This window comes from Lycorma delicatula, chromosome 1 (genome assembly GCF_047948215.1).
Source record: "Lycorma delicatula isolate Av1 chromosome 1, ASM4794821v1, whole genome shotgun sequence".
Classification (NCBI taxonomy): Eukaryota; Metazoa; Arthropoda; class Insecta; order Hemiptera; family Fulgoridae; genus Lycorma; species Lycorma delicatula.
Genome location: NC_134455.1, coordinates 249784747 through 249798268, shown reverse-complemented (window position 1 = coordinate 249798268; position 13522 = coordinate 249784747). Strand labels below are relative to the sequence as shown.

The following is a 13522-nucleotide window of genomic DNA, read 5'->3' as shown; positions in this document are numbered from 1 at the left end:
AAATTCCAATAACTGGTTTAACACTATCCTGTGATAATCATCTGATTTCTATATGGAAAAGAAAAGAAAAATCTCTTCTTTCATTTCATTGTATAGTTTAGCAAACAGCCTATTTTTTTATGGTTGACTGTTAATTAGATTAACCAATTTTACAGCCTTATAAAGAAATTGTTTGAGATTTTCCGGCATATTTTTTGTGGCAAGAGCATGCTGTGAAGAAAGCAGTGTGTCCATTCTGCCCTTGGTATAAGACAATCTTTTAATTTTTTTCAGAAATCCATTGTTATCACCCTTGCACCATTGCTACATACTGCAATACATTTTGTCCAATCTATGTTATAGTTTTTAGCAACTTCATAAAACACATCAAAAAGACATTGTTTGTTGCATAACCAAGCATTGATTGCAAAACAACATATTTTCTTTGATTGATCTATCCCTACTGAATTCATATCTCACAAAACTAGGAAATGTTTCCGATATCTGTTGATTCATCAAATTGAATACTAATAAATTCACTTGAACTCACTAGCTGAATTATCTGATTGCGAACATCGGCAGCCATCCTGACCACATAGGGGAAGACACCCTCCATGTGACGGTTTCGATCACCATGTTACCTCCTCCTTACCTATCCCTTATGGGCTTTACTGATTGTCATCTTCAGTATCTTGGCAATGATGTCTTTTAGTCTTGCCTCAGCCAGGATGTCACCAATGTAAATGCCACAAGCGACATTCCCATCAGTGTACTACTAATGTTAACTCTACACAACACATCTAGCCAAGTCTCAAAAAAACTGAATGGCTTTCTAAGAACAAAGGAACTGAACTCTACCTACCCGAAAAGTAAAAATTTCATTGATTCCCCTTGATACTGTGTCATTAGAAAGCGGAATTTTTTTTCAGTTTTCTTGCTTCTTCCACACCTATTAAAACACTGGCCATAACAATTGCAGCAGGCAATATGAGGTTTTCTGTGATTATATGGTGTTTCAACATTTTAGCTACTTTTAATGCTATTCAAGTGTACGTTTATCAGTATGTCTTGATTTACAAATAGAAGCTAGTTGATTTCTGAAAGTATGTAATTTTCTTTCAAAAAATTCCAAGAGTTTACTTTTATGATCCAGATGTTTAGTTTCCAAGTGTCAAATTAATTTTGATTGCTTCATGCTTTCATCAGAGAGATCTTGAAAGCAAACAATGCACTGTGGCTTTCTATCCAATAAGGTAAAATCATAATTTAAATAACTATGATTGTGCAATGACAGTTATTTTGTTTTCCCCTTTGGCGGTCAAGATGTCATTGTAAAATCTTGTCTTTTTATCAGTCACAAATTTACCCATTTTGCATTAGAATCTAATTGAAAAAAAAAAATCAGTTATACCATTTCACCTCACACTAATAAGCCGAAACCTCAGTTATTATAGTTTTCAATGAAATCACACTTTTTAAAACTTAAATAAAGGGATTAGATGCATGCTTCTTTCAAACTAAACTGACATTACGCCTCTTTTATACTGCTTACAAATCCCTTACACCTCTTTTATACTGCTGAGAGCACAAAGAATGTATCATAAGTATGTTTGAAAATGACGCACTTACTAAAATATTATGCAAGCTGTCAAGTTTACAAGGAGCACATTTACATCAAGTTGGAAGTTGTAAATTGCTCACATTTATACACTTCATACATGCATGTTCATATCTGTCTATATCAATGCACCTAAATAGTTTTAACTAGGTTTATTGGTTTGGGGTTGGAGGTTCATGAAATACTCATTATATATTTTTTTTTTACTTTTTGGGGTTTGTGAACTAAAAAGGTTGAGACTCACTGCTCTAGAGGATTTATGAAAAATAGTTCAGATATACCTTTAATCAATCTCAAAAATTGTATATCAGACTTTTAAAATTTATTCTGCAACTGTAAACTTAGGAAAAGCTTAGGTGGTGATTTTTAATTGTTATTTTCCAATGTTTTCTCCTAAATTAAATAAAAAACAGATATGTGAAAATTCAGAGTAATGGGGTTGTTACATTTTGATTAAATTGTATAATGAATAGAAACTGATGAACCAACTAGAATTTTAATTTTACTGCTATAGATAATTATTTTTCAAAGTAATTAAATATAAAATATTTTCAGCTGTACTGACAATTATAATTGAAGATGAAAATGATAATAATCCTCAGTTCAGAAAACCTTTCTACCGACGCTCAATAACAGAAAATAGTCAGAACGGTGTTCCTATTGTTAATATAGTTGCTGATGATGCAGATAAAAATCGAACAATTACTTATTCTGTTGAAGGTAAGCTTTCTTATGTTTTTAAACAAAAATACTTTTTTTTTTCATTTTTCAGATAATGAGCAGAAAATTTTATTTGTAACAACTGATTTCACTAACAGTTATACTATCACAAAGTATTTGTTAACAAGGTTATGGTATTTTTTTGTACTGAAAGCTTTTAAATAATTAAATTAAAGATTAAATGATTATGTGGTAGAGGTGCTAGAAGTTACAGATAACCTTTAGGAGGACAGCAGTTAGCATAATTATCTGAATAATTTGTTATTACTGCTGATCTGTAAACTGTAGACCCGACATTTGTAATCAAACTATTATAAAATTTTAATAAAGATTATTAGAAAAAAATACTTTTTATTTTTTTTTTAACCTCCAGGATCACCACTAGGTATTGCTTCAAAGGATGAGATAAAATGGCAATTTTGTAGCTTGTGAAAATGCCATGCCTGACTGGGATTCAAACCCAGAACCTCCAGATGAATGACCAAGACTCTACACTAGGGCCATGAAAGCCAGCCAGAAAAAATACCTAAACCAATGGAAACCTGTATTATGTGCATTTTAAAGCATTCATTATGAATGTATTGTTATATACATTGGATGTCAACTTTCAACTACACGTCTTTTTTTTTTGTTTTTAAAGTTGTTCATGTTACTATTATCTTTTCATTGGGATTCAGTTAAGAACACTTCTCAATAAATGCCAATCTTATAACAACATGATAAAACATAAGCATAATAATAATAACAATAATAATATTTAATATTTTACTAAAATTCATCCATATAGTAGAATAATTTGATTACTGAATAAAAAATCAATTTTAAAAGAGGTTATAGCTTTAGTGAAATATAATTACTATGAAATTACTTTCATATTGTACGCTTTTACTTTCCTGTCTATATAGCAGCTGTAGGTAAATAAAAGGGAAAGCATGGTGATTGGTCAAAATTGGGCATTTCCAGTTTTTACCGAAACTTGATGAATTGATCTCTAAGGATCCCAGAAAACAAAAAATGGCATAAAAATTTCCACGACAAAATGTGTGTACATCTGTATGTATGTTGGCGTGTAAATTGCTTTTTATCTCCAGAACTACTTGACCAATTTTCACCAAACTTGGCTATAATATTTCTGTAGTAGGGATATTGTTGCTATTAAATCTTCAGTTCAAAAGGTCAGGAGATGAAGACGAAATCGTCTCCAGATTTTACACAATAAGGTTTTATATATATATTTTTTTGATAATTCTGTGAATATTAATAAAGTAAACAACTTTTAAAAAAAAAAGGTTTTGCTAAATTTAACCCCCACCCCTAAAAATGGTTTTCGGTGTTGGCCTATAAATCATCTTATATCTTAATAATTACTTGACTGATTTTGACCAAACTTGGTCAGATTACGTCTATATATGGGGCATTGATGCTACTAAATTTTCAATTCAAAATATCAGGGGGTGGGGGATACAGGGGAAAAACAAAAGCGTCTCCAGATTTTGCATAATTAAGATTATATTTTTTTTATAATTTTGTGATTATTAATAAAGTAAACATCTTTTGTAAAAAAACATTTTGCAAAATTTCATCCCCACCACTAACAGTTTTAATAAAACTGTTTCAGTTTTAGTAAATGTGAAATGAATGATAAACTTAACAGTTTATGATGAAACTGTAAAACGAAATGTGAAATGATTTAGATGAAACTTCTCTGATACAGTTATCATTATCAAATTTTAGGTGTTCATTGACTATTATTATCAGTATCTTTAATATAACTTATCAGTTTCATAAAGTATGATTTATATTATTAGTTTTTAAAAGGTCTCATCTTTTACTTATGAAAAGATGTCATTTTTTAATATGTTCTGTTTCATTTATGTTAGTTATATTAATCAAACTGCATGCATCTTGAAATCTTTTTTTTTAAACTTTCTGTTATATGTTAAAGGTTTTGCAAGTTTTTCACAATTTTTTTATTACAATCTGCTCTACTGTAAGTGTTACTGCTGATAATTTTATTAATTAATTATTTTTAAAACTAATAACAGTAATATGTTAACGCAGGTTTTATGAAATGGAAAAGATTTGACTGAAAAAGTTGTTAGTTTTTAATATTGTTGCTGATAATACAGTTTACACTGTGAAAGCACTTTGACAGAAATATAGAACAATAGCTAGCATTAAAATAAATTTTTAATCTATTTATTACTTAATATTTAATAACTAAAAAGAAAATATGGTAAACAAATAAATTTAATCATTTATTAAATTTAGTATAGAGTTTTAATGTTTGTTAAGAAATTGCAAATATAGTTACCCAATAATTTCTTTTAATGTACCTTTACAGTGTATCTTTGATAATTCAGTTAAATGCTGCAGTTCTATTAATGTAATAAATATCTTTTCAGGACCGCAGAGTGTCATTGAACTAGTTCATCTTGATAAAGAGACTGGTGAAATGGTTGTTGCAAGCCGTATTGACCACGAACAAGTAACTTGGCTAAATATGACTGTTAGAGCTACTGATTCAGGATATCCATCTCGTTCTTCATTTGCAGATGTCTTCATCCAAGTTCTTGATGAAAATGATAACAATCCTTATTTCATTGGAGAAACTACTAACATAACTGTCAAAGAAGATACACCTATTGGTCAGTGTCTTTATTCTTATTATAATTTTATAAACTACCTTTAATATCAGATTTACCTTTATCTTGTTTTATTTTTATCCTTTGTAAAAAGAGACAAAGGTCTTGAAAACTGTTTTTGCTAAAAACTAAGAATGAAAATTCATCATGCGTTTTTTTCTGAAATGGTGGTTCCATGAATTAAGCTAAGGAAAAATATCGATATTAAGTTGTCTATAATTGTATGTTAGCATATTTTCATAACTAAAAATATTTGATTTGTTTCATAACTAAAAATGAATTTGAGGATGTGGTAGAAAAACTTAATATATTTTTGGTGAGCCGATATTTAAATTCTTCTCTCCCACAGAAAACAGCTTACAGTTCTACTCCTCCTATACCTACACTTAGAGTTTTATACCTATGTAATTCTTAATTGTTAGTAATAAATTAACATGGTTTAAAGAGATCATCCATCAGACACAAAAATCATAGAAACTTTCCCAGACAGTTTTAGTTCTATCTAAACTTTTCTTACTTACTAGTACTTACTTCTCACAAATTGTGAACTTTTATAATATTTTTCTTTAATTTCATACAGTTTTTTGATGTAGGATCAAAAAAATTTTGATCCAAAAATTTGAATTGATTGGACAAAATTTCAGTAGTATGAAAAATGGAAACAGTTTGTCATTCCTTTAGGAAAGTTGTAAAAATGATGTTCTACATAAAGAATATATAATTTTTTGGATGTCATTGTTGACATGCATAGATTCTATGGGCCAGTCATTTATACCATGCTTTTTCAGTACCTTTACTGTATAAATATTGATTTGTTCAAAATAAAATTGTGTATTTTTAATGTTACAGGTACTGAAATAGGCAGAATTGAAGCTGGAGATGCAGATTCTGGTGATTATGGAAAAATTACTTATCTCCTGGATCGAATTTCATCTTTGGTAATGTTGTATTCAAAATGTATATATTTTTTATAATTATTTACTAAAATTCCTTTGCCAATGACTTTTGAACATTAATGTTGCATTTCTATCCAGGACGAGCTAAAAATAACCACTTTATCTAAACATTTACTTAAATATACTTAAGGTCATGACACTATTGTGTAGGAGTCAAACCAGTTTGATCCAGAAAACAAAATTATAAACACACACACACACACACACACATATATATATATACACATGCATAAACTAATATATAGAGGAATATATATAAGAATATAACCAGCTGCGATAGTCTAGTGGTTAAACTAATCATCATAAATTCAGCTGATTTTCAAAGTCAAGAGTTCTAAAGTTTGAGTCTTTGTAAAGGCATTTGAATTTATATGGATTTGAATGCTAGTCTGTATATACTGGTGTTCTTTGGTGGTTGGGTTTCAGTTAACCACACTCAGGTAGTGGTTGACCTGATTCAGTTCCAGACTTCATGTTTACTATCATGTGTACCTTCAGTACATTTACACTTTCATTGCCACTATGTATGGAGCTATGTTAGGCCTAGTAAGCTGGTAGCAGTAATTGCATTTGCTATACACACACACCCAGATCTGGCAATAGTTGGAAAACTGATTGGAGAAAAAAAATATATATAAAAATATAGTGGACTTATTCATATGTGAATAAGAGTTAGAGTGTGAACTTATTATATATCAAGCTAGAGGAGGATTCATTCTTCTGCACCAGTGTGAGAATATATGTATATATTTTTAATAAAATGGTATTATATTACAATAAAACCAAGTGAAGTAAAAAAAAAAAATATATATATATATATACATAAAAGTTGTTTTATTGTAAGTGATTATACAAATTTTCCCTAATGTTCTATAATACAAGAAAAAAAATAAAAAACTCCTGAGAATTGTGCACATGAGTCATCTAAAGAATACATGTGAGAAAAATGAGATCCTGGTAGTAAGAAGTATTATGGAGATTTCTGAAGTTTTTTTTCTATGAAGGTTGGCCTACACCAGGGATTTTCTTTCAATACACAGTAAGAAATATGGTAAAGAAAAATTCATTACAGTGGTCCTAGGAAGAAATAAAGTGAAACAACTGCCTATGGATGCTGTTTGCATTAATTGTATCAATGATATAGTAATGAATAGAGACTAAAGTTTATGAAAGATAGAAGACTAAATGTCAGACAGAAGAGAGCAGAGTGTATGTGGTAAGTAGATGAGGCTGGAAGAATTTTAAGGAAGAAATTAAGAAGAAAAAACAAAATATGTATGCTCCCATTTCAGTGAAGGCTCAGATGAGAAATTTCTTGGACTGTCTCTTGTTTCTCATTAACAAAGGAAAACCAAGAACACAAGGAAGATGATTGCAAGGGATTACTAGATTAGAAATTAAAAGATACGGGATGGCATATAAAAGATACAGTTAAAATGTAAGCTAACAGGAGGCTGCAATGGCTTGGGCATGCATGAAGTTGAATAACAATTGTTTATGTAACAGAATTAGTGTTTGTGACGATTAAGAGGAATGCAGATGTAGAGCAAAAATGAGGTAAAGAATTCTATAATGGAAAGATTATTTAGGAATCTGTGTGATTTTGTTATTGAACATAATTGAATAAAACAATGATTTACAAATAAGGCTGATCTAATTGATCAATTTTTGTTGAATATATTTCTTTATTTCATAGAAGGAGTGAGGTTATAGAAAGAATACTATCTTTTCATACTTATTTTTGTAGTAGTTATTTATTGTTAATTCTCTTGAATATATCATAACTACTGACTTGTACTACTTGAACTTTCAAAAGGTTAGTAAATTTTATTTATTTATCATTAATCAATTTTATTTAAAAAAAAAAGATAATATCTAACCCTTTATTTTTTTAGGGAAAATTTCAAATACATCCTGAGACAGGAGTTCTTAACATATCTGATCGCTTGAATAGAGAGGAGCAGAATGTTTATATGCTTGTTATTGAAGCATGGGATAACTACCAATTTGGTTATGCAAGTGGAGAAAGCAGGAATGCCTTCAAACAAATTGTGTCAGTAAATAATATTCTTTTTTATTTTATTAATTTTTTTTTTCGTTTTGAATTTTAAATCACTAAACATTATGCATTTTTATTGAATTATAAGTTATGTATCAATAAATTGTATAATATGTCTTTTGTCTTAAGTAATTTTTTATATAGATATCTAATTTCCTTTGAATTTACTAGATATCTCTCTCGACAATTGCCAGTATTGTCACTCTTATTCTAATTGGTTAGGGCCTATCTGGTTAGGTGTAGAAGTTTCTATGATCTAGCCTTCCTGATTAGATCATTACCTTATGAGTTTTTCTCTGAAAGCAGAAATGTATTTCATACAGCCCTAGAACCTCTTTGTTGGTTTTTTTAAATTACTATCTTTAGCAAAATTATCAAGACTCTCTCTTGTCCACCCTGAACCTTAAATTCCAAGCAAATCCCTACCATTTTGTCCACTACCATTCCAAGCCACAGTAAGTGTTCCTACAGTGTTTATTATTTGAGCCCTTTGTTTTAACAAATATTGTCTTATTTTATAGGGTTTTATTTAAAACTGCAATAATCTCTTCAGATTTTCTTCTCTGTTCATCTCTGTAATAGCTGATTTTTTAAATCTTTATTTGTACTTACTTTATTGAATTGATCAAATTTAATTTTTTACTTTTTTAAGTATTTTTAATAATTTAAAAAAACAAAATTTACTCACTCCAAGCATAAAAAGAATGTTTCTTGACAATTTTTTATTGACTTTTACAAAATCATTGTATGGTAATAATGAAGGTACATTTGTAAAATTCAATTTTTTAAATTCTTCAAGTCAAATTATACTAAAAAGTATAACATTTGATCTGTTACAGACATCCACAGAAATACAGTGTGGCATTGATTTATAAGTTTATTATTTTTATCTGTTAATTTATGAGACTTTTTTGCAACTGTTTCCAGAAAAATGTTATACAGGGATGCTATATTAATACATCTAGATTTGAAAACTGTTTTGATATCTACTTCAATACACAAATACAAAATTTTAATTTCTGATAATTGCTTACGTATTGACAAATTAGACTTGATTGTGTGTGCAACAGGTTACTAGGTGCATTTACAGAAAATGAAACTTTTAAAACATTTTGGAAGGTGTTCTGAAAAGCTCCTTCTAGTATTTTTACTGTTGTGATTAAACTAAGATTTTATTCTTATTAGTAAAAGTAAGACACAATCAAATTTTATATTGCTTTACTGTAAATTGTTTTTATTTAGGGTGAATATTTTGGATGTGAATGATGAGGCACCTGTCTTGGAACGCTTGCCTGAAAGTTGTATCACTGTGACAGAATTTCATGAACCCGGGGATGTTATCACACAGCTGAAAGGTTCAGATGCTGATGATCCAAACACACCAAATGGCTGGATTAAATTTTCCTTTATTACTGGCAATGATGATGGTACATAGTTTTACAATGATTTATACATAGAACAAGTTTGATGAGTGGTTTAAAATTTAATATAATTATGTAATAAAGTTAATGTAGTTAATTTTATGATTTTAACTAATTAAAATAAAAATGAGAATGTAAATTTCTGAATGATTTTTTTTTTTTTATTAATCTTAAAAGAGTAAACAGCTTGTTTTACTCAACAAGGCATGGGAGCGCACACATGTATGTCAGTATGTGTACTTTATGCAAGCAGTACATTTGCATAAATTCTTTTGTTTCTTGTAATTCTATTATAAAACAAGTAGCTGTGCAGGTTAGAAAATGTTATTCTGAGTAATATTGCCAATTCAAACTTACATACTTTATATATGTTTGTATTAAGCGCATTAAAATGTTTTTATTCATTATATTGAATTTTAAAAAAAATAATAATTTTTCCAAAAACATAATTTTGTTATACCAGAAAAAAAGGAAATTGTCTAAATTGATTACATCAGTTATTTTTACATTCCAGAGAAATAGAGAAGAAGAGTTAGAGTCAATTTAAAAATTAAAATTTATTGTCTTAAATAAATCATAAGTAACATTAAAAAATTTCTGAGGATTTAATTCAATATTTCAATGATTTATTTCTTTCATATAGCTTCTTCAACATTTTTTTGATAGTTCCATTTATCACTCAGCACTCATCAAACTCTAACTTCTTTAATTCCTATCATAAACAAACTTCAGCATAAAACAAATTCACATTTCACAAAAATATGAGTATTCATGCTCATGAGTGAAATGTGAGTAAAGTGATAATTTGTTTTACTCATACTTTCTATTTCATTTATAACTTGATGTTTTTCATTCAGTTTGAAGTGCCACATATAATTTTAAGTTGGTTGACCTTAAAATTTAAATCCTGTTCTTTACAAGGACTTGGGGTATCCACAAATTATGTAAAAATAATTTATGAATTTTCAACTTCCCTTCATCTACATGTGATTTACATCAGATTTTTAGTAAAATTCCTCTCCCTCCAGTTATTACATAATATATTGTTAATATTTTTTTGTTATTCTGTTGTAAATCATATAATGGGAGATCATTAATAAACAACTAAAATTTATATTATTTATAAAAATTGGGTTAAATGAAATAATTTTTAGCTGTTTTGAGATTTTAGCTATATTTCTCGTATTTCTTTTTTTTGTAAAGTAAAAAAATGCTATAAATTGTTTTTGAAATGTCAGTATATTTTGATTTGAATATTACACACAAAAAAGTGGTTAATCTATAAATTTGTGCTAGGGTTCTTACATAAGATTGTTCTAGATCCCTGATGTGTGATATGATATAAATTAAACATAATAAAAGTATTTACAATATCTTAAAACATGGTTCTAATGTTCTGTTGCTTAAGATATTTGTAGGTCTCAGAGAAAATGCCCCTTAATATAGCATAATCTTAAAATTTTGCTTTAATAACAAAGTAACTCTATTTTTAAATTTATAATATAAGTCACTTTCATAAATCATAAAATTCTGGTAGGAATTCTTTCACATATAATTACATACAGAAAGTAAGAGCAGAGTTTATTAATTTTTAACACATTAGTGCTTTTAAAATAGGTCCTGTTGTTAAAAATATTATTTCTAAGTGTCATTACAATTAAAGGAATATGAATAATTTATAGAACTATGCATAAGCTACATGTAAGAAGTGGAAAAACTGAACAAGAGGAATTATCATAATTCATAAATAAAAATTCAATACCATTAAAAATAGTTAAAAATCATAATTAACAAACTTCTTTAAGCTTAAGGGACAAACATGTTACTTAAACCACTTAATCAAATTAAAATTTACTGATTTATGTTACAGTTAAACAAGTAATTTTATATTAATAAACAATTGAAACACATTTTCTAAATTTATTTTATTTTTTTTATTGAGAAATAATATGTAAGACATACTCCAAACTTAAGTAAGTGAATTTTGTTAAAAAGAATATTTTTAAAGGGAATTATATGCAATATTGCAGACTGCATGTTTTGCTTTATTTTTAGCCAAACTGAACTAGATGCTGTCTTCAATTTATGATTTTTCAAAATAATTTTGTTTTTCCTTAACAGAAGTTTACTGTATTAGACCAAATTGAATTATCACACGTTAAATATGGTTTTCATTTAATTTAATTTAATTTTAATTTAATTTTAATTTAATTTTAATTTTAATTTAATTTTAATTTAATTTTAATTTAATTTTAATTTAATTTTAATTTAATTTTAATTTAATTTTAATTTAATTTTAATTTAATTTTAATTTAATTTTAATTTAATTTTAATTTAATTTTAATTTAATTTTAATTTAATTTTAATTTAATTTTAATTTAATTTTAATTTAATTTTAATTTAATTTTAATTTAATTTTAATTTAATTTTAATTTAATTTTAATTTAATTTTAATTTAATTTTAATTTAATTTTAATTTAATTTTAATTTAATTTGTATAATAATATTTGCAGTTTATTAAAAAAAGTTCTGCCATTAAATTTTGTTCAGACCATAGTAATTATCTTCCCTGATCATCTAAAGTTATAGAAGAAACAAAATTCATTCTTTTTTACAATTAGTGCTTGGATTCCGTTACAATACTTTGTTATTATTGTTTCTTTCAAAGCTTACGTTGAATCCTTGCCATCAAACTGAAGTGGACTTTTTTCTTAATATTTTACAATATCATGTTCAGTTTTCTTTTAAGCACATTTACTATAACATATAGAGTAGCACAAAGAATTTTACATTTATACAGTAATTATTTTGGACTTCTTCAGCATTCGCTTAGACACTTGAAATCTGAACAAATATATATTAATATCTTAATGCCAAATTTGTGGAATTTTCATACAAAATGCAGTAATTGCTATGCAATTATCAAAACCTTTCGCTTATTTTCTAAGAATGGAAGAGCTAAAAAAAAATTACGTGAAAGCATACTTCAGTGGTTTATATTGTTCAAAACAAATAAATTTATTAAACAATATCGTTTATTAAACAGAAAACACTGAATTTAGTAATACAAATAGTTTAATGAAATTACTAGGATCAGTTTGTTATAATTCCATCTCAATAACTCTTGGCTTGATCACTGAGGAAAAATAAAAAAAAATAAAACAATGATTAAAAATAATTCTTAGAAGAGATCAGAATTTCTTTGAAGATATCCAGCTATTATACTACTATTATGTATATAGTACATAGTAGTTTGTACATATGTGTGTATGTGTTATGTATTATGTACTGCTATTATGTACTTTTAGTTCAGTAAAATCATCTATTATTGTTTTTCATGTTAAATTGTATAAACTTATTTCAGTAATTTATTTAATTTTGCCCGTAAGTCAAAGCCATACTTAAAAGAATTTTATAACAGTATAATATGAAATCGTAATAAGTTTTTGTGTTTTTTCTCTTTGGAAAAATCCTCTTAATGGAAGGAAGAACAAACAAAAAACAATTTATATCTTTGGATGTTATTTATTCTTCCAAAAAGAATAAATAGAATAAATAAAAGAACAATATCCATTATACAATTATTCATTTCATATTCATTTAACGATAACATTCGAAAACACAGTGAATATTGTTTACATAAAAAAAATGTTTGATTAGTAATGATTTAACCTAACATAATTTTTATTACTTTGTGAGTCAGACTAATGTGTTACTGGTATAAATTATGATATAAATATAATATTTTATTAATGTAATCTTATTTGTTTTTAGGGTTATTCACTATTAGACCTTTGGATAACTGGTCAGCACAAGTACTCAGCACAGGTTCATTAAAGGCTCGATATGGAAATTATAGCCTTGTTGTGAGGGCGCAAGACTTGGGATCACCTCCTAATGCAGTTGTAGCTAATCTTCATATTTGTGTTACAGACTTCAATGACAATGCTCCTCGCTTTATTAGCCCACCTCACAATGTTACCATTCGTATTCCTGAGGTTAGTATTTATTAAAAGTTCTGTTTTTACATTTTTAGTCTTTATTTACAAAACGTAATATGTTATAGTTTGCTTTTTTTACATTACTTATTTAATAATAACTGTTTTTTCTGTACTCTGATAAAG

The 13522-nt window shown here is 27.3% G+C and overlaps 1 protein-coding gene across 1 annotated transcript in view; it reads left to right on the top strand.

The window, feature by feature from the left end:
- The window catches only part of Cad88C (cadherin 88C), a 253672-nt gene that overhangs the window by 183936 nt on the left and 56214 nt on the right, over nucleotides 1–13522 (top strand). Inside the window, exons 18-23 of the mRNA XM_075375504.1 lie at nucleotides 2153–2317; nucleotides 4723–4965; nucleotides 5812–5900; nucleotides 7814–7971; nucleotides 9220–9404; nucleotides 13173–13396. Of these exons, the coding sequence (XP_075231619.1) occupies nucleotides 2153–2317; nucleotides 4723–4965; nucleotides 5812–5900; nucleotides 7814–7971; nucleotides 9220–9404; nucleotides 13173–13396 (1064 nt within the window). The remainder of the gene's footprint in view (nucleotides 1–2152; nucleotides 2318–4722; nucleotides 4966–5811; nucleotides 5901–7813; nucleotides 7972–9219; nucleotides 9405–13172; nucleotides 13397–13522) is intronic.